The 25991-nt window shown below is 42.3% G+C and overlaps 4 protein-coding genes across 9 annotated transcripts; 3 read left to right on the forward strand and 1 right to left on the reverse strand.

The window, feature by feature from the left end:
* Positions 1-233: 233 nt before the first annotated feature.
* Positions 234-6610, reverse strand: LOC142969869 (transcriptional repressor CTCF-like). Of its 3 annotated transcripts, none has more exons than XM_076109944.1 (13): positions 6450-6610; positions 5091-5356; positions 4802-4984; positions 4324-4702; positions 4038-4208; positions 3727-3860; positions 3506-3626; positions 3261-3410; positions 2872-3032; positions 2608-2790; positions 2377-2518; positions 1891-2040; positions 234-1747 (listed from the first exon to the last, which is right to left on the reverse strand). In XM_076109944.1, the coding sequence occupies exons 2-13, from the start codon at positions 5334-5336 to the stop codon at positions 1482-1484; spliced, it is 2286 nt and encodes a 761-aa protein (XP_075966059.1). In that variant the 5' UTR covers positions 5337-5356; positions 6450-6610; the 3' UTR covers positions 234-1481. The 3 variants fall into 3 exon arrangements, with proteins under 3 accessions (XP_075966059.1, XP_075966061.1, XP_075966060.1); XM_076109946.1 differs by having other exon boundaries at positions 1897-2040; positions 6450-6609; XM_076109945.1 differs by lacking the exon at positions 6450-6610 and adding an exon at positions 5596-6291.
* Positions 5756-12794, forward strand: LOC142969868 (uncharacterized). The gene is made up of 8 exons (XM_076109943.1): positions 5756-8383; positions 9319-9422; positions 9561-10017; positions 10111-10203; positions 10288-10324; positions 10566-10637; positions 10724-12085; positions 12193-12794. The coding sequence occupies exons 1-8, from the start codon at positions 8021-8023 to the stop codon at positions 12477-12479; spliced, it is 2775 nt and encodes a 924-aa protein (XP_075966058.1). The 5' UTR covers positions 5756-8020; the 3' UTR covers positions 12480-12794.
* A 1318-nt stretch (positions 12795-14112) lies between these two features.
* Positions 14113-17991, forward strand: nudt21 (nudix hydrolase 21). 2 transcript variants are annotated; one of them, XM_076110015.1, is made up of 7 exons: positions 14113-14392; positions 15477-15677; positions 15774-15837; positions 15923-16012; positions 16235-16310; positions 16457-16571; positions 16666-17991. In XM_076110015.1, the coding sequence occupies exons 1-7, from the start codon at positions 14271-14273 to the stop codon at positions 16688-16690; spliced, it is 693 nt and encodes a 230-aa protein (XP_075966130.1). In that variant the 5' UTR covers positions 14113-14270; the 3' UTR covers positions 16691-17991. The 2 variants fall into 2 exon arrangements, with proteins under 2 accessions (XP_075966130.1, XP_075966129.1); XM_076110014.1 differs by having other exon boundaries at positions 16457-17991.
* Positions 17992-19482: 1491 nt separating this feature from the next.
* Positions 19483-25397, forward strand: ogfod1 (2-oxoglutarate and iron-dependent oxygenase domain containing 1). 3 transcript variants are annotated; one of them, XM_076110012.1, is made up of 13 exons: positions 19590-19725; positions 20443-20519; positions 20592-20784; positions 23092-23192; positions 23271-23387; positions 23465-23556; positions 23638-23766; positions 24145-24258; positions 24342-24421; positions 24500-24738; positions 24867-24995; positions 25094-25152; positions 25242-25397. In XM_076110012.1, the coding sequence occupies exons 3-13, from the start codon at positions 20687-20689 to the stop codon at positions 25380-25382; spliced, it is 1299 nt and encodes a 432-aa protein (XP_075966127.1). In that variant the 5' UTR covers positions 19590-19725; positions 20443-20519; positions 20592-20686; the 3' UTR covers positions 25383-25397. The 3 variants fall into 3 exon arrangements, with proteins under 3 accessions (XP_075966126.1, XP_075966127.1, XP_075966128.1); XM_076110013.1 differs by having other exon boundaries at positions 20448-20519; XM_076110011.1 differs by lacking the exon at positions 20443-20519 and having other exon boundaries at positions 19483-19725.
* Positions 25398-25991: the final 594 nt, after the last annotated feature.

Genomic DNA, 25991 nt, shown 5'->3' on the forward strand with positions numbered 1-25991 from the left:
GCTAAACGTTTGACTGACTTTACAGTAGATATTTCGCAATGCTCAGGTGAAAAGTCTAGTTTAGGATTTTGGAGTTACACCTGAATGGCAATAAAATCACTAAAAATTAAAACGTTGGGAAAATTGGACATATTTGAACAACATTATGAAAAACCGCCGTCCAGACAAGCGGTGTCTTGTTAGTTGATATACATTCTGTCATAGAAAGTGAAGAGAAAGTGAAGAGCCTGATATCAAGTAGTCCATTTAATAAAATAGATCTGCAAGCAAAATACACTGACATTTCTGTGTTAGCACTCAGTTGTTTCTCTGCTTATTTTTGATAAACTGTTTCTAGCCATAATTTCTTTCAGGCTTTAACTGTACTTCTAACACGTTAACTTCTTTAAAACCAGACTGATTTTAAATCCATGATTGAGCTGCAGAAGCCTTAAAAAAAAAAAAAAAAAAAAAAAAAAGTCAACATCTACTTTCTTTTTTAAAAAAATTGGTTGTACAGTCACACATCTGTTCTCGTCTGCCACACAGTTATTCAAATGTCATTCAAGCTGCTACGTCGCATTGCAAATGGTACAAAAGGAAAACATCAACCCAAAGTGGAATGGCTACAAAAGGGAGCAAAACAATGTTCATTCCTTGCACTCATCAGTGACAATGTTTAGTACATACAAGTCATCTAAGGGTGTTACAGTAGCAAGAAAGGATCAGAAGATAAGCCGTCTATAAAGCTTTTAAAAACTAGAATTGGCTTAAAACAGGGAATTACTAAAAACACAAAAAAAGAAGCCGAAAAATAAAAAAATATTACAATTTTCTTATCTTGAAAATGTATCATCTTCCTGAAAGTTGCCTCCGTTTTCTGCAATCGTATGACATTTTTGATTATGTGTCAGGGACTTTCAACGTGGGCCGAAATGTACTTTTCATCTCCGGACTGAGAGGTGCACAGAGCTCTTCAGTGAGGATACTGACTATTGCCTGGAATTACAGCCAAAAAACGTAATGCACAGTCCACATTATGGGTGTGACCGCTATCTACTTACAACTTTTACCCACACAGCTGTATGAACAAGTAAAACATAAAAACAATAGGGCTTCGAGAGAGAGGAAGAGGTTTACCCAGATCTTTATAATAATGACATGCACCCAGTCTAGATTTAAGAAGAGTCGGTCCACCGTGTTAAAACACATTTCATGGACTAGAACATAGAAATGTACTCCGTCAGAAGGGATTCTGTAATGTATATAATCTTAGAGGTTTTCTACCACATACAGCCACCCTAAAATCAAATGTACTGAAATGCATCCATTTTTGGAAGTAAATTCATAATAATCCAACTCTCATCAATACATGATGACAAAGCAAATCTTAAATTACAATAGTGATGTGCAGGATGCAAGTGTTTATAATCCTAAATGACAAGAATTAAAAACAAGATGTGATCATGGGTCTAGGTGTGTGGGTTAGACTCTCATGTCCATCACCGGTCCATCATGCTGAGGATCATCTCGGGGGTGAGGTCTCCATTGGGCGGGGCCTCAGACAGCTGCAGCTCAGGGGCCGCCCCCTCTTCTGGGGGCAACTCCTCCAGCTGGATGGTGGACTTCCCTCCACCGACCACCACCTCCTCTACGGCCCCCTCGTTGCCATCCTCCTGGTCATCTTGATCGGCTCCAACCTCCTTCTTCACAATTATGTTGTCCACCTCTCCAGTGGCCTCGTCCTCCACGCGGATGATGGCAGCCACTGTTAAGAGCGTTTCAGGTCAGATTCTGGTTCTATAAGCTATGAATATGCTTTTGACATATGAAAGAGATGAGGACTTACAGTCCATTAGCAGCCATCGAGTCTCACTCCGTGTGGCACAGAAAAAGCATTGTAGTCCTTACACTTACTGTCTGGTTTGCTCTTCGGGGGCCGTCCACGTTTCCTCTTGACCGGTGGCTCCACAGGGGCCGGGATGGGGACGACTGGTGGGTCCTGTTCCACCTCAAGCTCACTTAGCTCCTCTTCCTCCTCTGCCTCATCCAGTTCATCTTCTACAGATCAAAGCAAAGGGACATAAGCAGACATAAATTAAATCTAGACAAAGCAGGTTTGAATAGAGCCGCCACCACCACAGTATAGGATGAACAGTGTCCTGGTTGGGCTTACATTTCTGTAGTTCTGTACAACCTTCAGCAACAAAATCTGTAGGTTTGCAGCTATCTATTATTTTAGTATGAGGGTATGCCAGCGATAATTACAACTTTTTACAGCCAGGTTAAATGATAAATGGCCTCCATTGACCTATTTTGAACAAATTTCATTGCATATTCTGGAGTAAAATTGGGGGATTGGTACACAAAACAGGAGATGTGCTACGTGTACAATACCTGTGTCACCCTCGTCTCTCCTGGCCTGCATCTTCCTCTTCCTGCCCCGACGAGCCTTTTTGGGTACAGGAGTTCCATTTTCTTCTTCTTCATCATCATCAATTTCGCCCGTGCAGTTCTCAGTGTGACGCAGCATGGTGTTCTGTGGACGCACACACAACAATCACAACCCAGTCACACACTGTAAAAGGCAGCTACATGTGTTCGCTATAACTCAGAGCTCAGGCCTACCCTGCGGGTGAACGTCTTGCTGCACTTGCCGCAGACGAAGGCCGTGGGCACAAAGTTGGGATCATGGTAGCGCTTGAAGTGCATGTCCAGAAGCTGCTTCTGCCTAAAGGTTTTCTCACACTGGCTGCAGGCAAACGGCTTCTCCCCAGTGTGTGTACGCTTGTGCATCACCATGTGGCGTTCCTATGAGGCAACGGGTCAGATATAAAGTAATTTACCATGAAAACGGATGAATACCATAATCATATTCCACGTGACACACACCTGTCTGCAGCAGTAGTCACACTGTTCACACTTGAAGCGTTTCTCGTTCTTGTGGGTCTTCTGGTGTTGGATGAGAGCGTAACGCTCATGAAACACAGCGTCACAGTAACGACACTTCTTTCCCTTCTCAAGAAATGAGTGCTGCTTCCTCAAGTGAACACCTGGAATAGAAAACAAGACATGAACATCTGTTAGACAAATGTTACTATTTGTACTAACAAAGACCAAAAAAACGTTTCTGATGCCATCCAATAGGGAATGCTTATACAACAACCATACTTCATGAAGACCCACGTAAGAAATAGCCTTCCTAGCACTTGGTCGTATTTCTAATCTGCATTTGATTACATTTAGTTTCAAGTAAAAAAAAATGGCAACCCATAACTAACCAAGGTCGCTCTTGCGTGCAATGACGGTATCACAGTGTGGGCAGTGGAACTTGGCCACGTTCTCCGTGTGTTTCTGCAGAATATGCATCTTCATGGTGCCGCTCTGTGTGAAGCGGGCGTGGCAGATGTAGCACTCGTACGGCTTTTCACCTGCACCACAGGGGATAAAAATCGAGTTAGTGGGGTACTCTTCTCAAACTGGGAGTAACCCTTCTTTCGGCCAACAGACGGTGCAAGTACGTTACCTGAATGTGTCCTCATGTGTCTCTTCAGCTTGTAAGTGTCTCTGCTGGCGTAGCTGCAAAGACTGCACTGGAAGGGTCGCTCCCCAGTGTGAGAGCGAATGTGCCTCTTCAACTTACTCACCTAAAAACAAGTGACAGAAAAATGAAAATAAAAGCTTATCCCTGGGAGTAATTTAAAGATTAGATGAGTACTTAACACAGAACAACATGTGGTCACGTACCTCAACGCTGCAATAGTCACACATGGAGCACTTGAAGGGCTTCTCGTGTGTGTGTTTGTAGCGACGATGACGCACCAACTCACCGCTGGTCACAAACGCCATGTCACAGTCCTGGCACTTATGTGGCCGAGTGCCTAAAGAAGAAGAAAGAAGTGAGAATGAAGAGACGCCGCCATTTATTATTGAAAACATTTAAAAGTAACATTACATGAAACAAGAACAAAGGAAGCATGGATGAAAAGTAAAGGAACTTTTGAGTGCTAATGTAATGAGAGAAATAACTAAATTCAAGTAATCATTATCTGCATTACCTGTGTGTGTATTGAGGTGGTTTCTCAGCAGAGTGACAGTTCGAAATGCCCGTCCACACAAGTGACATTTATGTGGCCTCTCGTCTGTGTGGCTCTTCATGTGTCTGTCCAGGTTGGAGCGCCTAGGACAGGTGTAGCTACACAACTCACACTGGAAAGTCTTCTTTACACCTGGACACAACATTTTAGGATTATAAAGGAGGAACATCACACACCCAAACTGCAATCCAACAGGTCTTTTCAGCATTATGTTGAGATATTTATAGAACTTGTATCAAAGTCTAACCTTTTTTCTTGATCTTGGTGGGCTTTGGTGGCTTCATGTTGCCCACAACCTTCTCAGCATTCACTTCTGAAAGTAGCCCCTCCTGCTGCTCTTCTTCAAAGTCGTACACAGAGACGTCCATGTCACGATTGCCCTCTCCGTAGCGCAGGCGGCTCTTCTTTCCCTTCTTCCCTCTACTTCGTATACCGCTGATGGGCTGGTAGTCTGGGTCCTTGGTCCATTCTGGGTCTTCTTGTAGGGGCACAGTGGTTTCTACTTCTGCTGCTTCTTCTTCCTCCTCCTCCATCTCTCCCCTCACCTCTTGAAGCTCCTCATGGACTGCCTGCAGCTCCTCTTGCTCTACAGTCTCTACCTCACCATTGGCACCCACTTTTACCACCTAAAAGAAAACATTGCACATGTATCGTATTGTGACCAGACTCTTTTACAACAATAGTAGTCCACAGAGTTCTAGGACATAACTAAAGTCATGTCTCACCTGGAAGCCCTCTGGCAAGGGAAGGGTGTGACAGATAACCGGCTCTGCGTCCTTGTTAACTCCTGACGCGTCGACATATGTGGCATGGAGCCCCTGAACATTGGCTGCTGTGACCGGTACCTGCACCAGCTGAAGCTGACCCAGACTCAACCCAGCTCCTGCCTGCTCCTCCATATTCACCACCTACATAGAGGAACAAAAAGACATTTCACAACAAGGCCAGTAACCGATAATCAAACTGTCGATTAAAATTAAACTTTAAATCCCTTAACCGGTGTTCTATACCAACCTGGAGCGTGATGATCTGCCCCTCGTCTCCACCAGTAACAGTCACCGTGCCACCGCCCTCCAGCACCTCTGTCTTCATCTGCAGCAGAGTTGGATCGAGAGCGTCCATCACCAGCATCTCCATGGTATCGGCCACCTCCCCCTCTGCGGCCATGACGGCCCCTTGTATCAAAGCATCTCCGCTCTCTGACAGGACCTTTCCATCAGCAGCCTGCGCGGTCTCCATGGAAACAGCCTCTCCCTCCATGGCAACGGGTCAAGTAACACCTTTAATGAGGAAGACGTAAAACATAAAAAGTTAGGGGAAAAAGTACAGTGAAATCATTCGAATGCAACTGTATTTCTTTGTATATGTATTTGGGTGGTGGTAGTACCAGAGATGGGTATTTTTAAAAACTGAAGTAGTATTTTGATGACCCAGCTCAATTAATACTTTCTGCGTTGCATACAGAGTATTCCCCTTTATAGCCACACAATATAAAACACTCAAAAAGTACTTAATATACCTGTTCACATATGTAGAGGCCTGAAAGTCATCCACTGCTTGTAATAACAGACAATACATTCAATTTAAATGTAATTTTAGGTGTTGTATAATGTACTGGGTTGCTAAAAAAGAGAGCATATATAGATTGCGTCTCTAGCACAGAGCATTGATCCATTTCTTCTCGCTGCGCATCTCCGGGTAAAGTACGAGTCAAAGTAGTAGTAGCTGGAGCTTAGAGTGCAACTCAAGTGACCAAAGTGTTGTCAAGAAGCAAACCGTGTGAGTGTATCATGTGTAGTTCCTCTATATTGTAGTCCAACAGTGAGGTTACGTTAAACTTTGGAGAAGTGTCCGTGTAGCGTGACGTCTTCCTGTGTTGATTAGACAACGATAACGATCGATCAACCAATCGGTACTTCGGGGTCACGCGTTCCGACTGTTTCAAGAACGTTTAAAATTACTTTTTAACACCTTATCGATGGTTCACAGTCGAATAATCGTGCATTGTTAAAGATATAAACTATTCAAACATGAACTCGTGTTAGTTAACTCGGGAGGCGCGAGGAAACAGGAAACAAAGGGCACGATAAGATGGACGTCAGGCCTGAACTAACTTAAAACAGAAATACTGGGAAATCTAACCATCCCCGTGCAAATACCCCAAAATAACAGCCCAAAAGCACCAAACCGCTCAACCGAGACACGGAGTTACAGTTTATAGACAGATTTAGTGCGTTTTGGACAACGATAGAGGGAGACAAACACCCCCCGCCAGCCGCCCGGTCGGTAAGCCCTACCGTGACACCTAGAGGCCGACGACGGCTCCTACAAAAACGTTTCCGTGTTTGGAGGAAAAGCAACGACTTCACTTACTCCCAACTGCTTCTTTCCCCCGTTATATTCAGTTGGATGGTCGGTGCATGCGGTTGTTCCCTTCAGTCCCGTCGTATACGTCCGTACGTGCTGAGCGCGCGGACTATTAGTTTTCTCCCGCTTAGGAAGAGTGGGCCTCACACAAAATGGCGGCCTTTAAGAGCTAACCGCGGCTGCGCGAGCACAGCGCCCGAGGGAGTAAAGGGGCGTGGTCGGGCTGTGGCTGAGGGTGATAGGCGCCAGATTTGAATTCAAGCGTGGGCGTGGCGTCCCAGAAACATGACGAGGATGATTATCGATAAACCTGAGGGATTATTGATTAGTTTTCTGGCAGATCACTATTGCCCCGGGCGTGTCTTCTAGACCGCAGTCAATTTGTAGTCGCTTTTAAATCGAAATTGCAAGTCATTTTTGTGAATTACAGCAATACACGAAGTCTGTCACAAGAGGGCAGTATGAATGCTGTAGGTGTAGGGCGGGCCTCATGACACACAAACGTGATTGTGTGCACCGTCCTCGATGACTTTAATCATTGTGTCATACTGTAGATTGAAGCTGACAGTTTTACATGCAAGTAATCACCTGAATTTGTGATATTGTGTTGCCGTCCGCATTTTGAAAAACAAAACTGATACAGGCTACAAATCCTAATGTTACCATTGGCAGATTACACTGCTGGTAGAGAACAATAACATGCTTATCTCTCCTACTTTCGGCTGTGCGTTTTTAACAGTTTTTCTTGGTACTTCCTGCCCCCCGATGTGCTGTCTGGTAAAATGTACTAAGGGATGTAACTATTTTAATTAATAACATCATCAATGTTGTGTAACATATTACATTTGACTACTTATTTTCCATATTCCATATTTTGTGTGTGGGTGGGAATGTTACAATAACCTAGTGCCTACTACTCTAGGTCTGTTACATCAATCTGCACCCTATATCACTAAAATAGCTGATGCCATATTACTCTGCGTGGAAAAAATGTGATCAAAAGTGGAAAACAAGTTATTTCTGGGTTGTTAAGTAAGAGTTAACCTCTCAGAAAGGGAACAGCACTTACAGAAAGAGAGAAAATAAATATGATCCCCATAGAGGAATTGTGCAGATTTGGCCATAAATCAAAGTTGAATCATATAAATCTTTTTCTTATCTGTGTAAATTATTATACATTTGAACCAAAGAGTTTCAAACTGGGAATTGAGTTGCCTGGTTTGAATATCAAACATTCAAACAATTCACATGAACCTCCCTTCATATTCACCTTGGGGAGGTTAGTAGTAAGATACATAGAGATTTGTGCTTGTGGGTGTGTGCCTGTGTTTTATTTCATGGTTTCTGAGCTAATCTTAAAGCTCATTATCAAGGTAACAAATCCTCTCTGGGCTATTTATTTTCTCTATTACTGGTGAGACATTTTTCTTTGAATTACAGCATTTCTTTTCCGCATATAAAATAAATTATTAATTTGTTACATAACCCAACAGAACATTTTGTTCATTTCAGATATTTCCATTGCAGTATCCTCACGTGCATGTACTTGTCATAGGCCAGGATGCAGGGTTGTAAACATGTCTGTGTGGTCACTCTATTCCTCCATCTCTGGGCCTCTTCTTCTTTTATCACCATCTTTTTTCTCATGGTTTTCCTCTTGGAGGGGAGGGGGCCGAGAGAGGAGAGATTCTGATGTCAGATGTGTCAGTCTAGCCAGCCTGGCCCCTCCCACCTCAGTGGAGGCATTACATACTGCTGCTGCTCCAGCTCTTAGCAACCGTGCCTCAGCAACAGAGCCACGGAAGCAGAGCTCCAAGGCAACAGCGTGCCGTGTCTCCCCAATGGAGCTGCCATTGGGCGGACCAGCGCTCAGGCACTATACCCAGAGCAGACCGAGACCTCACCGACAGAAACTGAACTATCGTCCCAGCAGACCGCAGGTACGGTGAAGGAGGATGAGAGAGGTCTTTGTAAAGATGGAGTGTGAGGGAAAAGGTGGTGTGTGTGTGTGTGTGTGTGTGTGTGTGTGTGTGTGTGTGTGTGTGTGTGTGTAGATAAAATGGAAGGGAGGGAGAGAGGAAAGATGTAATAGGGTACAGAGGGGAGAGGCAGGGGGAAGGGAAGGATGGAGGGGGGTGTGCTATAAAAGATGCCTGGTCCCTGCTTGAATAAGGGAGTCCCATTGTACCGGTCACCGGCTGTTTGATGAACACACACTTGGCATTTTCTGTGTGTAAGAGCATGATGACAATGTACGAGAGCGAGCGGTAAAAAAGCTAACATGCCTTTTTAATTTGGTAATAGAATTGAATCAAAATGTGTGTGATCATCTGCCATTTTCCACTGAGCTGATCCTGTTGTCACAGAGCTGTTAGGCTGTAGACACACAGTCACTCCCTTGGAGCCGATGGCCAGGGAGACTAAATTCAAGCAATTCCCCAGACAGGATATCATGTAACGGTGACTTCTGCTAGATTTGTGTTCTGCAGTCAACCTCCTGGTTTTTATTGCTACTTGTGGCCACAGATGTTAATATGATCAGGAGGATGCTAAAACTGTATAGCTGCAGTTTTGATATCACATTACCTACATCGACAAAATGAGTTATCTTGCTTTCATTCTGCATGTGAAATCCAGTGACGCCCCCCCCCCCCCCCCCCCCCCCCAATTGTACGTTACTGAGCAACTGACTCCCAGGAGGCTGGTTTGTAGCATCATAGATGAAAGATTCAAACCAAAATCTATAGAGGAAGAAATCAGAAGAAATACTAGTGCCAGAGTGTGTGGGTTTGTCAAAGGTGAGGGTTGTGTAATGTAAAGTTTGTTTGATCTTTGGAGTGAAATGTTATTTTCTGTGTATGTGTGTGGTAATTAGGAGACAATAATTGAGAGTGACAATGAAGTCCTTGAGCTCATGGGGAGAGTGGATGAAGGAGTTGAAGAGTTCTTCACCAAGAGAGTGCTTCCTACTGATACACCGTGAGTATCAACAGCGGCCCAATTTGCCTCTTTATAGTCCCTTGATATTTAGCCAACCTAGACTCTATCTGCTTTAATACACTAGAATTTAATGCACACAGTATTGGTTTGATATACAGTATATGATCCTTAATATAGGGAAAAGCAAGATGAGGAATCTATCACAGAGCACGAAGTGGCCCCTGCCAGCTCTGTCCCCTGTCCACCCCCGACGAAAACCCTCAGGAGGAAGCTCGGTGATTTCTTTACACTCAAAAAGAGACGAGGTCTGAAATCAGAAACAAGCCAGGAGGGGCGACCCAAAAAGACCTCCATCGCCGATCTCATTCGTCCGCTCAGGGAGGTCACCAGAGCTGAGAAAGAAAAGGACAAGGACCGAGTCAAGGAACAGGACAAGGAAAATGAAAAGGAGAAAGCGAAAGAACATCCCGGTGCTGTGACTGGAGAGTCGGCTGTTCAGGAGACACCTGGTGCTCAGCTGAGGGGTGAAGTGGTGCCTCCCCGACGAGCTCTCAGAGAGGGGAAGTCCCAGTCTCTCATTTTGCTGTCTGGATCAGCAGCTGCAGGGACTACTAATGCCAGAAACATTTCAAAGGTGGGTGCTAGTAGAGTTAAAGTCATACATACATTCAGATCAGTATAGATTTGTTTTGAAAAGCACTCACAACGCTGCTGTTGCTCATTTCAGAAACAGCTCGAAGGCCAACATAGCTTTGAACAGAAACTCCATCTCATGCTTCAACGTATTGGAGTTTCCAAAGCCCAGCCAGGAGAGACACAGGTGTGTGAATGTGTACGTCTACATTTACAGATGTATACTGTAGGAGTCTGCAAAAGTGTTTAAATGCTTCTTTTATTTTTGTAGAATCAGGAGGGAGAGATGAAAAAAGCAGAGTCCGAAGGTATGTCCCTTTATCTATTTGATGTTTGATATGATTAAACTCCTCTCTGCTCCAGCTTAGTGTTAATGAATCAGAATTAATCTTTGTATGGATTTGTATCAAAAGGAGAGACTTTTTTAACACGGATCACTTCTTTATTAAATATATTTAATATCTCTTTGGGCTGATAAGACTGATCTCCATCCGATATAGTAACATAATAGTGCATTCATTATTCTGGTAAATGATCCTTGTGTCTTAGGTACTATCATTGACAGCAAACCTGAGCCACCACCAACTTTCACAAAACCTCGAACGATGTCTGCATCCTCAGGTAGAGCACAAACACTGACTGACTCTTTCATACAGTATGTGTATGACAGGCTAAATAATTTGCACATTCAAATTTTTTTTCTGTAGATACAAGGCATCAAATTCGCCCAAGCGTGTCAGCACACGAGTCAGCCGGGAAACCCGCTTTGCTTCCAAAGCCTGTTATCAAACTGGGTCCACCCCGCTCAACATCTGGCCGCAACACACCTGAGAATGAGTTAGCCCAAATACAGGAAGGGGAGACAAACACACCCACTAAACTGAGTCCCACTGCAGCTCCATCTACCCCTGCTGCTCCTGCACTCACTGCTACCACCACTCCTACTGTACCGACAATCTCAAACTCAGTCCCTGACTCAACCGGTTTTACAAGTACTGTACCTCCCTCTGACTCAGATACACCAACACCCACCAATGTTACAAAGCCCGACAGCGAACCTTCTATCCTTGAAGCTAATGCTACTACCCCTGAACTACCCACCTCCACCTTTCCGACAACCCTTACAAGCACTGCTACACCCACCGAGCCCCCCGCCACTGTTTCAGTTACTTCCGCTTCCTCTGAGTCCATCACTCCAAGCCTCCCTGTCACTTCCAACCCAACAACAATAACAACGCCTTCCATTACCACCTCGGAAACTGTTTCTGCTCCCAGCAATGGAAGCTCAGTTTCCACAACATCAACAAATCTGTCAACTAAATCGACTTTCCCAGAGCCAACTGGCGTTCTCTCTGTCGATGCCACTCCTGCTGCTGGTAGTGATGCAGCTATTTCTGTCATCACCACAGCTTCTTCACCCTCCACCAGCATATCAGAGATGCCCCCAGGCGTGTCTGCCACTATCACTTCAGTCACTGAAGCTTGTGAGGATCCCACTTCAGTCACCTCCACTAGCTCTGTAACTTTAGTTTCATCAGTCACTAAAACGACATCTCCACCTCCTAACTCAAGTCATGACATTACAACTGCAGTGTCACCCGTCACCTCCATTACCTCCTCCTCCACCCTGATCTCTTCTGCCCTTCCTCCCCCCATCTCCACCTCCTCCACCACCATTACAAGCCCAACATCCACCGATTGCATGAACTCTATCTCTACTTCCACCGTTACTCACCCAGCCCCCCCTAGCCCTGCTGAAATATCTGTTCCCTCCACTTCTTCCAGTGAAACAAACCCCACAGACACCCCCTCCACCGCCTCCAGTTTAAAGCATGCAGATACCACTTCCACTACCAGTTCAGCTACCGCTGCTGCAATTTGCTCCCCACTCATGACTGACTCAGACCCACCTTACACTTACGACATCAGCACTACCCTCACACCAACTATTGATAACTCAAGTACTACTCATTTGACCAGTCCAGCCCCCTCTAATGATAATCCCAGTCAAGATTTGCAGACATCTCCTGAAGAAAGATCCAGTGTAGAGCCAGCAGAAATGGGCACAGGTAAGTTTTGAGTTCTGTGAGTGTGTCTTGTATGTAACTCTCTGCTTTAACATGTGTGTAGATGTGTGTTGAATGCTGTTTTTTTTGCGATTTTCGTCTCTCAACAGCAGATGAGAAGCTTGAGAAGGTTAAAAAAAGCAAGCAAACTGAGATGGACGAGAGCAAGAAGGCCGTCGACGGTGGGAAAGAGAGCAAGAAGGAAAACGAGAAACCAGCTCTCACTTCCAACAGTGAAGTTATGATTAAAGAAGTGCAGGAAGAAAGTGTGAAACCCGAAGAAGATGCAATTAAATCAGAAGTGGGAATGGCTGAACCTGCATCAAGGAAAGATGGTGAGCTGTGCAGGAACAAGGGGGAGATAGAAGGTCAAAAACAAGGAGAGGGTGAGGAGTAACTCAAAAATAAAGAAATTGCTAAATACGGGACCAACTACTGTGACAGGGGCAGGAGAGGCCACAGTAAATGGTAAAGGGGGGAGGGGGAGACAATCCATGGCACTTCCTACAGGGACCACCACATTTCAGCAGCACACCACAAAGGGTGGGCCACTGGACCAAAGAACTGAGATCCCCTTGGTGTGATGTAATCAACAAATCCAGCAGTGTCTTTGTCCTTTTTTAACTTATGTTTGAATTTTTGCATTGCACGTATCATTATGTACCATAAGACAACTACTGTGGTAAAATACACCATGTTTACGATAGATGGATAAGAGACATAGTTATGAATATTAAATGGAATATTGAATTAACTGACCCTTTGTTTTTTTATGAGTTAATATATTTATTTCATAACAAATGATTGTATTATGACAAGAAAATCTTAAATCGAGGTATTAGCTATTTCAGGAGCCCATGGTATTCCTCGTTTGCCATGGAGATAGCTCCGTTGTTATCGCTGGTTATGTCATTGTCTCGGTTCAATAATGATCTTTGGTGCCAGAACAGCCTGAGCAAACTCCATCAGCTAAGGAGGACCATACAAGACCTTGAGTGAAGGTTTTTGTCAAACTACTGTTCCAAAAGTCAAGAATGAACTTTCATGCTGAAATTAATTTAAGCCTTCTGGAGTTAAAATGTTAATACACATACATCCATCATATTACATATATTTGTAATGGACCAGGCAGAATATATATATATATATAAAAAATAATTAGAAATCACAGGCTACACAACTGGGGAAGTATAGCACTCGAGGTTAAACTGTATTTCTTCATTTCATTCTCATGCTGGTACTGTAAAACAATTGTCAGGCAGTTTTCAAATAAATTCTAAAGTCTTATTTAGTTTTACTTTACAGCACTGCTGTATATTAAGTATGCACACAGCGGAGCTTACTTAACTAAATTCTGAAATGGAGGTCACATTTTTATCCAAACCAAATGCTCTTTATGGTAATGTGCAGGTGTATCAGCAACTCAAATACTTCCAAAAGTTACAATATATTTCCTGTGTCTAATATTGCCTATGAAGACAGCTGGCCAAATGTAGAACAGGATGTAATGAAGGGGATCCTCCATTCACAACAGCTGGAGGAGTAATAAAGAGTATTCTGGGCCTCATTCACAAAATGTTTCTTAAATTCAACTTGTGTTTTTCAGCAAAATGTCAATTGAAATAAAAAAATAGTGTGGAAATCATAATAACGTTCTACCTCTTGATCTCGCACAAATACTTAGGTATAGCTGAACATGCGGAAAGGATTTTTGGGGGTACATTTGTCTGATGATAGGCAGACGCCCTGGAGACCTGCTGAGAGAGAGTGAGGAGTGTAAACAGTTTAAGCACAGGGAGCTTTCTTTGAGGTGTGCTTAATGTACAAAGTCAAAAAAACAGAGAACCTTTCCTCCCTAAACGCTACGTTTACACAACAAATTATGCATGTTCTGTGTTTTGGATGTAGATGTTCAAGCAGTTTTGATTCAGATTCAGAAGTAGAAGAAGAAAAAGAAAAGTTCATCATCCCCACCAGCAGGTGTCGCTGTCGGCGACATCGCCCAGAAAGCCGCACTTCACCCGGAAGAGGAGGACCGAGGGAAACGACGGCAGAGGGATTGTTGTAGACTGTCCACACAAGTGTGAAGAGTTTCTTTTGCTATTTAGATAATCCAGCGAGTTACGAAACAACTACTACCCGAGGTACATTCGCAGGAGGATTCAGCCTCGTCGTGCACACGTTAGAGATGTCGGTCGCGCCTCCCTGTCGCTCGGCCGCCGGCTGGCCGCGCAGTGGCGCCGTTCAGTTTGGGAACAAATACAACAGCGGGCCTGCTAAAGCGCTCTCACTGGAGAGGACCATCAACCTGTGAGTTCATGTGCAGCAGAAAGTAATGCAGCTCGCATCAATATCAAAGAGTGCTCGTTAGTTAACGAAGACCGACGGGAAATTCTTAACTGGCTTAATTAGTTTATTATGTGTCAGTAATTTAGCGCCAAACATCCCGATCGCATCAAATAACACTGTTTCACACAATACATCAGAGTCCCCGATGTGGCCATGTCGTGGACTTGGATGTGGTTGCTTTTCAAGAATTTTTCGAAAATATTGGTCTGAATATTAAATATATAATATCAAATATTTAAAAAAAAACAACAACACACGTTTCAGCTTCTCACGTGGGAATATCTGCTGGTTTCCTTTGTCTGCTATTATACTAAATAGATTTGGCTTCTGGGCAAAATGGGCAATTTATATGCCAGTCCTTGCTTTGTGAGTTTGTGATACGTATTTTTTAAATTAGTATTTACTTTACATATTTGCATTTTAATGTCCCAACGATACATTTGAGAAAACAGCTCGTTCAAACTAAGGAAACCAGTAAATATTCACATTTCAGAAGCTGGAGTCGATACCAGTAATCTGTTATCAAAATGTTTGCTGATTTAAAGTTACAATAAAGCATTAAAATATTGAATTTAAGACTTCAAGATCATACTAACTATGGCAGCCAAATATAACACGTCTAATCTTCACAGCTGAAACAATTAGTAGTTGTAAAGAAAATGTATCTGCAGTAAATTTGATAATTTGTTTGTCATTCTGTAAAGTGAGGATTTGCTTCTTTTCTCTGTTTTATTTGAATTCAAATCAAATTAGTTTTGGTTTGAAAAAAAGAAGCAATTTGAAGATTCTTTGGGTCTCCAGGAGATAAATTGTGCAGATTACACTATTTTCTGACATATTGTGAATTTTAAAAACAACCAGTTCATCCACAAAAAGCAATAGATGGTTTAATCAATAATTGTAAATAATTATTTGTTGCAGCCCTAGATTACAGTTGTGGTATTAGAGACTATATCTCAGCTTTTTGTAGCATGTAGGTACGAACCACACTGTGTTGATCTCTGGTCATGCTTCATGACTTCATGTGTGTGTGTTTGTACTTCAGATACCCTCTTACCAACTACACGTTCGGCACCAAGGAGCCTCTGTATGAGAAGGACAGCTCAGTGGCTGCCCGGTTCCAGCGGATGCGGGAAGAGTTTGATAAAATGGGAATGCGGAGGACCGTGGAGGGTGTTCTCATTGTCCACGAACACAGGCTGCCTCATGTGTTACTGCTGCAGCTGGGCACCACTTTCTTCAAACTGTGAGTAGTTGATGTTCAGAGGCTCCTGCATGAAGCAGCAGAAGTGTTTTTTATTTTATTTTTTATTTTACTGAATGGTTTGCTTCTCTCCTGCAGGCCCGGGGGAGAGTTGAGTCCTGGAGAAGATGAGGTGGAGGGTCTGAAACGCCTGATGACTGAGGTAACTACATCACTGCACAGTCTAAGCTTCTTGTTGCTGCGGGGATTGTGGAGTTTACACATATTAACTTTTGTTTTGATGTTAGATCCTTGGAAGGCAAGATGGCGTGAAGCAGGAGTGGTCGATTGACGACTGTATTGGCAACTGGTGGCGTCCAAACTTTGAGCCTCCACAGGTTAGTGCACACATATGACGATGAGGATTTAATTAATTGCAGGAACAATTTTCATAGATGATATTTCCAATGTTTTAATGGAAAGCAGTGTAGCATTAACTGATCAGTGCTGATTTAGCAGCTTCACAAATCCAGGCTGATGTCGCTGTTGTCAATCAGTCATGATGTAGTTTATATCCGTGTGTACTAATGTGAGCTGATCCAAAGATGTTTGTCTTGCAGTATCCGTATATTCCAGCTCACATCACCAAACCCAAGGAGCATAAGAAGCTATTCCTGGTTCAGTTGCAGGAAAAGGGTCAGTACATCACAACATAACGTGTGAAGTTATTGCATGTTAGCGTCGACGTTTAGTAGAGAATAAAAGTAGAGGAGACTCATGGATAAAAGTTCCATTGTATCATTGCTGCTTGTTTGGTAACCTGTGATTCCTGTTTTTTACAGCGCTGTTTGCTGTCCCCAAGAACTATAAACTGGTGGCAGCACCTTTGTTTGAACTGTATGACAACGCTCCTGGATATGGGCCAATCATTTCCAGTCTACCACAGCTATTGAGCAGGTATAGTTTATGTCATTGTGGAACTAGCCTGAATTGAGACACTTGTTTTTTTCTTTTCTTTCTGTTGACTGTCACTGGCTCAATTTAAAAACAGGCTGGAATCACAGATCATCACATGAATCGTCTGTATCAAGAATCTGCTATGTACAACTGCTGACAAAACCTGTATGACCTGTAACTTTTCTAACTAATCAATCGGCTTGTATCGTTCATGTTTGAAATGTAACATAATAAACGTTTTATCAACACCAATTAACACAGTGAAAGCACAATGGATATAGAGACTGCTACAGAGCTTTTTAGATGGTATCAATCCTCCTGAAGTATCTGAAGACAACACCGAAGACTGCACCACAGCTCATTTATACAAGCCGGGAAGGAAAAGGAGACGTATAACTGTACACAAGATATTTGCATAAATGAGCCCCTCATATCTACAAAGGGAGCAGGTCCTTTTTATGGAGTCCCATGTTTCTACAGTAGCCCAGAACAGACAAACCAAACACTGGCGTTTTTACGTTACCCAAAGGCCACCGTAGTTCTCTGACACGCGCTCGAAACTGCGTAAATGTGAGCCGGAGAGTGCAAAACCAGGTACCAGCAGCAGCCGTCTCACTTCCGTTGCTCCTAAAGTAGAGTCATTATGGTAAGGATGGCCTCTGAGTAAGGCGAACAACGTTACCACAGTTTTGTTATTCCAGTCTGCCACTAAATCCTACACACTCCTTTTAAAGGTGCCCTGTGGAGATTACATTCACTTGTTTCTCACCAAAACACATCGTGTATCCTTGAGATTAAACAAATGTGTTGAATGCATTATTCTTTTTCTGAGTATTTTAAATCTGGTATTTACGTTCGTTTTTACTTGTTACCAGTTTTTTGACACATTGCAAAAAATAAAACCTGCTCAAAACTTCACAGGTTACCTTTTAACAGAGAAGAAACTAAAAATACAAAATAATTGTAGAAGACACAAAATGTCATTGCCACTATTTTGTAAATCATCTCTTAACAATAACTGAATCTTTAATAATTATATTTTTATAGGTTCAACTTCATTTACAACTAACTTGAGTGAACAGAAGTACGTCTCTGAGTGAAGATGAGACGGTGTGGAGAAAAAAATACTTCTCATCTTTAGCTCAACTTTCACAAAATAAAAGCTCGTCATGTATATTGACAGGTCACAGGGGTGTTTATACTGTTAGAAGAGAATGGAAATTGTCATGCGTCTTTTTTATATTGAGAAACTGCTTGTTTTGTAGTATGCAAGTCTGTATTCCAGTGCGTATTAAGAATCTGATTTTATGTTCACACAGGAGGCCAATGTTTGATTAAACAAACTACATTATTGCGTTTCCTGTTATTTTAACCTGTAACAATGCTGTTTTATTTCTTTTTAATAAAGCAGTCCTTTGAATATGTTTTTATAAAGCTTTTGCTTATTTCTTCATATTGCCAAAATATTTCAGCATGAGTCACTACTGGAGCTCATGAGGCTCAGATGTTAGCATCCTAATAGATTAGGCAAAATGAATGTTTGACTCTTTGCCTCTTAAATCTAACGCGTGTGCAGTCTACACCTTGTTGGACAGAAGAATTGGTTACTTGCTGTGTAACTGACCGCCCAACATGCTTCATCAGTCACTTGGTTGTGTCCAGGGTTAAGGTCAGATGTGTGTTGCAACCACATACTAAGTAATGAAACATTCCACTGGCAGTGAAAGTTTCACTCATATTTTTAGAATTGTGTGGATGGACACTTTTCCATCACAACACAAAAATTAATTCATATTTCAGTTAATAGAACTGACTGCTTGCCCACTTTCGAATGTGGCCTGCATGATATAATTTAACTATTCTCTAACCTGCTTATCCTGTGAAGGGTGAACCCAGCACACACTGGTCGTCATTATACTGTCTATATTGTTAAAATCAAATTAGATTAAAACAAATCATCTTAACCATGCCCTTATAGACTGTAATTCTTGTCAGCAGTCATTTCTATTGTTGTCTTTGTGATTCTGCAATGCTGCTGACTTTGTCTGTGGGACTATTATGCACCATACAGTATGGATTAAAGTGGTCCGGTTGTCTTGCAGCGAGGTTAAATAACGGACACTGAACCCAACACAAGAGAACATAAGTTAAAAGATACAGTTGGTTAAAGCACATCACATATCTTTTAAATGAAAAGTCTCATATTCTTAAATGCAGGCAAGCAAGGTTTCATTCAAGAATAATTGCACATTTGAACTGGGAAAAAAATATTACATTGAAAACCAGTATTCTCCAAAAACAATCCAAATCCAACATTGTCTGTTAAACATGACAGAAGGTGGTACCAAAAATATGACACCAACAGAACAGAGGATATCTGGCCCCTCACCACATTTGCGATGCAAAAATATTTTCAGAAACATAATAAGATATGTTCAGTATAAGAATAAGGTTTATTGCCAAGTAGGTTATTCACCTATAAGGAATTTGCCTCAGTGTTTGGTGTACACAATAAACAAAAGGAAATAAAAATACAGGCCAAGTACTGCAAGAGTCAAGAATATAAATATAGAATAGAAAAAGTAAGAAGCTGAAAAAATACTGTAAAAATACTTAAACGAATATTAACAATATAACTAGTATTATCCACAATATTATCCACAAGTTATGTTGTTATTATTCAGCACCTTAAGGATGAATCATATATTTGATAGGTAACTGACCTGGTTGCTTGGAAAATCAAAAATATAACCAGTATATTTAATTTCTGGTGTTTTGCCAAATTTATGATACAATTGAGCAAATAAAGTATTTTCTGTCAGTTTGCCAATGCTTGCCTGACAGTCTGTATTCAGGGGGGAAATTCTCGCGCTTCCTACAACGTCATTTCCCCGCGTCACACGAGCCATCTCACACACACGCGTCAGTAGCGTGAATGTACCGTCAAAGCTGTGTTTACCTGATTGAACACACCGGATAGTTTCTATAATGGCGTCCAGACGACGGCCGGGTGAAAGCGTCAAAACAGACATGAAGAAGAAGAAGAAGAAGACCACGTGTGAGGAAGCAGCGGAACTCTGTTCACTTGTAGAAGACGAGCAGGTGAAGAAGAGTGTGCAGGAGGCGTGGAGCCAGAGGACTGCCCGCAGACACGGTGAGTGAAGCAGGAAAACACGGACTTCTCTAAAGTAACGTTACTACATCACAAAGCAAATATACCTGAGACAGGTGACCTGCTCGAAGAAAACCCAGCTGAAGATCTGCTTAAAGATCACCAGCTGGTCATTATCTTTATTTATTTTTAGTGTTAACTCTTTATCAACTTATCAGGATACTATTTACTACAATATAAACCTTGGACCACCACATGTAAACTATCCAGTAACTATCGAAAGTAGGGACATGACAGTCTCATCACTGTTGTTTTGATATTGTCTTTGGTTGAATTAGATTATATTTTCCTTCTGACAGGGATGGGCGATATGTCATTTTATATTATAATAGCTATTATGATGTATTTATTTTCAGATACTGTTTATGGATAACATAACAGGACAGAGGTATTTCTGTTCTTGGCCATATTGCCGTAATAAAAACATTGATCCTCGTTGATTTGCAGTATTGTGCTTATTTATCTGATACATCCAGAGATTATTGATATAAACGATTTGGCAAAACACTGATGCTAGACACATTTATATTTTCATGGTGTAAAGTGACATATTGCCCAACCCTACCTTCTAATGTGTCTAAAGACTGTATGAGTGGAGGATAATTATTTCCCCTTAATTCTTATGGATTGTGTTTTTCCAGTGAAAAGTTACCTCTGTTTGCCAGGTCCAGATATTAATTAACTTTTGTTTCTTTTTAGTGCAGTTAAGTTCATGTTTTGTGGCGTTAGCAGTCCCGAGCCTCTGTTTGTTTACTAGAGCCTTCCCAAAAGCAGCGGTGAGTTATTTGTCCACATTATAATTTGACAAATAACTCACCGGTTGACGTATTATCTTTTGTTATGTGCAGGAGATCTGGAGTTGGACTGCCACCCTTTCCCTCACTGCATCATCAAGAACTTCCTCAGCAGCGACACCTTCGTGGAGAACTTGCAGAGAGAACTGATGGAGCTCAACTTCCACGAGAAGTCAAATGATCTGTATAAATTTAAACAGTCAGACGACTTGAAGAAAAGAACAGAGCCACATATCTCAGGACTGAGGTAAAAAACAGCTTGTGTTTGTGTGCTTTATATGGTTATTAACATATTATTATACGTTGGTATGAGCTTCCTTTGTGGCAGAATTCGTGAGTAGAAAAGGATAGATTGTGAAAGTATGGATAACGGTTGGTCTCGGAGCAACAAGTGGAAAAAAAAAGGTGCTTTGAAGAGAGGAAGCTCATTCTGTCAGGTGGGACATATGCTACAAACAAGCTCATTTTTACTACGACATCACATTGACTCTATCAAGTGTGTGTCTTATTGTCTTTCAAGGATTTAAGGATCATTTATTGTCATTATGCAAAACAGGGATGCACGACGAAATTCAGTTGTAGCCCATTTGTATCACAACAAACGCATGACAAACAAAACAAAAACATTCCTGTAGTGCATTTTTAATTTGCATCATAAGGAATGTAAACCGCTGCAACACAAACAATTCTCTGGGCAGATAATATGGCCGACATCTTCACATTAAGAGCCCACCTCCTCTCGTCCCTCCTGAGTCCTGCGCTCTGTCCTTGATCCGGGATGAACCATGGAGCCAATTAATCTTGATCAAGAGCCAAAATTAAACCAACAATTAATGGCCAATGATGCTCTACCGCCTGATCTTCAGCTGTGTTTAAAGCACATCTGACCTACTGGTATTCCATTGTAATCAATATTCCCAGCCTGACAGAATGGCTGACCAGATGATTTTATTATTTGGTCATCCTGATTTTGACTTTGTTTCTTTTCTTTTTGCAAAATGAAATCATCACGATTGTGAGTCCATTTTGATTGACATCTTACTTCATATCTGACAAAGTAAGTTTTCTCGATTCAAACCGCTTTTACTCAACTGACGGCTCGTCTTGAGAGACCAGCTCAAATTGTGAGGACTATTTTTTATTTTTATTTTTTTTACTTGTTGCTGATCTCAGAGCTGTAAATCCAACAACACACACGTTGGGCGACTGTGGCTCCGTTGTAGAGCGGGTCCTCCGCTAGTGCTAGTCCATGTCGTTGTGTCCTTGGGGTCCTTAACCCCACATTGCTCCTGCAAGCTGGGCCTGCAGTGTATCAATGGGTGTGAATGATTAGATAGACCTGATGGGCAGGTGGCACCTTGCATGGGAGCCCCTGCCATCAGTGTATGAATGGGTGTGAATGATGACATGTAGTGTTAAAGCGCTTTGAGTGGTCGTATGACTAGAAAAGCGCTACACAAGTACAAGTCCATTTAAACATACTTTTAGCTTCTAAAACCTTTTGCTTTAAAAAAATGAGTGTGTTGCTGACGCCAGTCACACAAATCCTCAACAAAGACATATATTAATGTTTTTAGAGATTTCTTGAAGGAATTGCATATCTAGAAATCGACAGGGCAAAGCTTGTTTTTGTCTCCAGTATTGGTCTGCATTGATAAGTGTAAAGTTACAAAAAGGTTGGTTTGGAAGACATGTTTATCAGCTCCACCAGGTGGAGCCAGAGATCACATCTGCTTCCTAATTAGTGCATCTTGTTCATTTAGTGCTGTGATTCTGAGAGCAGTAACTTGAGGCATGGGAGGACCGTACAGTGAGCCCAGTGGGAAATGAACTCAGCTGCAGTTACTCACCAGTGATCTTTGTTAAAGCGGAAGGACCGTTTCTTATTCAGTCTGGTTCCAGTGCTGGACTTTGCAGTGAACACAAGAGGAGCACACTGTACATTATTACAGCAGTGTACAGTTTTCAGACAAAGGACTAGAAACAAAAGATGTTATTGCAGAATTATGGAGCAGCAGAACCTGCCAAGACGCTCAGTGTTTGAACCAAGTCCAAGAAAAAACAAGATCTCAGTGGATAAATGAAGACGATACGAGCTCTGTGTCGAGTCTGAATCCTAGACGACCCCTCTGAGACTCATATTACCCAGATTGCAAAATAATACACAAACCTTTCCTTTAAAAAAATAAATAATGTGCAGTTATTTTCTGACAATTATAACAAGCAGTGTTTACTTTGAAAGACTGCAACATGTCATTTCTTCTAAATACGTATTTGTGACTACATGCACTGGGCTACACCTACTGAAGAAATACAGCCCTGGAATAAATACCATAATTAAAACACACAACAACGGCCTCCTCTCGTGATCATCTATTATTTATGTCACAACAAAATGTCACGGTAGGTTTGAGCAGCCCAACAATCTGTCTGTGTGGTGAAGGCTTTCAAAAGGTCTTCAATTTCATACGAGGTTAAAGGTTCAACCACGTTGTTACTTTCAATACGAAACAGGATTGCACCATAAAATGTTGTCTTGTGTCACTGTTGTCAGGGCAGCACTGTTTGGGCGTTTCCGCTCCTGGCTCGGAGAAGTGTTGCAGGTTGAACTGGAGCCCACAGTGGATATTTCTTGTGCCAGATACGAATACACAGGTGAGCTTTGTTTCAGGTTTCTTTTTAGGAAGAAACTCCTTTTTTCCCCCCAAATGTAAAGTTCTCTCTTCTTTCTAGATGTTCTTTTGTGTCATGATGATGAATTGGAGGGGAGGCGCGTTGCCTTCATCCTGTATCTCGTGCCTCCGTGGCAGAGCAGCGACGGAGGAACCCTCGATCTTTACACAACAGACAGTGAGTGTCTCACTTTGTGTGTGTGAATTTCTGTGCTTTTTAGAAAAGTCTTGTGTAATTTCCATCTCTGTCATCAGGTAATTTCCAGCCGCAGAGTATCGTGAAGTCGCTCGTACCCTCTTTGAACACGCTCGTCCTCTTTGAAGTTTCTCCAGTCTCCTTTCACCAAGTAAGAAAAGTCGCTCCTGCCTTTATCTTTAGCGAAGTGGCTGTGATTGCAGATCGATAAGATGTGCTGTGTTGTGTCCAGGTGTCAGAGGTTTTGACACAGGACAAGTGTCGCTTGTCTCTGAGCGGCTGGTTTCACGGGCCGTCGTTGGAGCGCCCTCCTCGCCACAGAGAGCCCCCCGTGCCACGGAGCCCACACTTACCGAGAGATGTGAGTTCGGTCAAACGTTTACACATTTTACCAAAATGTACCTTGTGTTGCAAAAGATTTTCGCTACAGCAGGCTAGCTTAGCTTAGCATGATGACTGGAAACGGGGGGGGAGACAGCTGGCTTGGTCTCTGTGCCAAGGGAACCAGATCTATCTACCAGCACCTCTAAATCTCACCAATTAACACGTTGCATCGTTTGTCTAAAGGGTTAAAACAGCATGTTTCAGCAGACACACGCAAGCTTGATATCGATGTTATCATCGGACTTTCAGCAAGAAAATAAATGAGAGTATTTCCCAAAATGCCAAACTATTCCATTAACAGACAGCCTACATTCCTGCTGACATGCGTTTGTTGTGTTTGTTGTGTTCATGACAGGAAACATTGCTACTGGAGTGGGTCAATCCAGTGTACTTGGACATTTCCTACCAAGAGCAGATCCAGGAGGAATTTGAGGACAGCTCTGAAATTCAGCTCAAAGATTTTCTTAAGGTAACTTCTCACTTTTTTTTTTTTTTTTTCTTCCTCACACGTGTCTACTTGTTCCTGTCGGTTGATAACGGGTCTGTCTTCAGGAAGAAAAGTTCAGGGAGGTGAAGGAAGCACTGCGACTCACTCAGATTCAGTGGACAAAGAGAGGACCACCTAATAAGAGGTAGGACATGTTTCAGAGATTATTTAAAAAGCGTCTTCCAGGACTGTGATTCCAGGAGCTGTATATGTGTCCATTTAGATGCTATGAAGCGGCCTCTCTGGACACTCTGCCTCAGTGTGTGAGTGCATGTTGGGAGCTGCTCTGTTCAGAGGCTTTCTTCCTGCTTCTCTCCAACTTTACCGGCCTCCGATTGCACTACCTGTGTCCTGCCGATGATGACGACGAGATTAAAGATGAAGAGAAGGAGGATGTACGGGATGCAGAAGCCACAGGGTCTTCGACCGAATCACCACCGGCAAATGCGAGCAGAGAGAAAGGTGTGTGTGTGTGTGTGTGTGTGTGTGTGTGTGTGTGTGTGTGTGTGTGTGTGTGTGTGTGTCAGTAGTAGTGGGTTTCCTCTGCCACAAGTTTGTGCAGCTGTTTACGCGTGTTTTGTTTGCTTTAGAGCTGAGCACACCTGTGTGTTGTGGTGATTTACGTCGATGGTCTCACGGCGGCTACACTCTGTTGCATGATGCAGAAGCAGCACGGGCAGAGTACGCTCTGGACCTTGTTTTACCTTTTTGCGGTGCGGGTAAGTACACACACACACACACACACACACACACACACACACACACAGGAAAAACACATAAATTCATCTTGTGACTTTTACAAAACTTTCTTTCATAGACTGGCAGTCAGAGTTTGGAGGCTTCACTTGTTATGTTGCTAATGAAGAGGATGAGGAGGTGAGTGTTGATTACAGTATAAAGTGGAATTGTGTGTGTGTTGGAAGTACTTCATTATCATCATTGCTTTGGTTTCTTCCTCATCGCAGCTGCTGACAGTGTATCCAGAGGATAATTCCCTCGCCCTCGTCTACAGAGACAAAGAAACCCTCAAATTTGTCAAACATATCAACCACAAAAGCTTGTCTGATTCTGCATTTTATGACTTTTCTTTTGTGTACTATGAATAAATATGTCTTATCTTGTGTGTTTTCTTGACATCTTTGTTTCATCTTTTTAAAAAGGTGGTACCTACATTTTAGAACATACCACGTACACATTCACAGATGCTGCCCTGGTCTGTGGGAGCTATTTGGGGTGCAGTATTTTACTTCAACCACAAACCCTTTGTTTACTTGAACGCACCATCTTGAAACTAAATTAAACGTTTTCTGTTTAAAATATATTTTTCAGGGATATCTGTTTGCAAATGCTCAGTCCTCTAAAGGTCTGCTGAGTTTTTCAGATAGCTCCTTGTCTTCATTTCATGAAAATTACAAATCAAAGATTTTGGTTGAATTGGCACTGCTGCTGTGATTGCAGTAGATATCAGCCTTAAATGTGCGAGATGACAATTGAGCGAAGATGGGATGAGACGGTTCTGTCCCAGCGCTTGTCTTAAATTAAACTGAATCATTAAATATGACAGGTTACCTGTTAGTGTCAGTGTTTGAAGGTTGTAGTGAGAGAAACATGAGACAAGTCAATGGATGTAAAAATGAAGAGCCGAATAGTTTTGTACCGAAATCAGCTAAATATTGTCCACATAATTGGATCATCTAAAAAGTAGCTTATTATTT

Source organism: Anarhichas minor, unplaced genomic scaffold (genome assembly GCF_050575085.1).
Source record: "Anarhichas minor isolate MPS153535 unplaced genomic scaffold, ASM5057508v1 ptg000042l, whole genome shotgun sequence".
Taxonomy (NCBI): domain Eukaryota; kingdom Metazoa; phylum Chordata; class Actinopteri; order Perciformes; family Anarhichadidae; genus Anarhichas; species Anarhichas minor.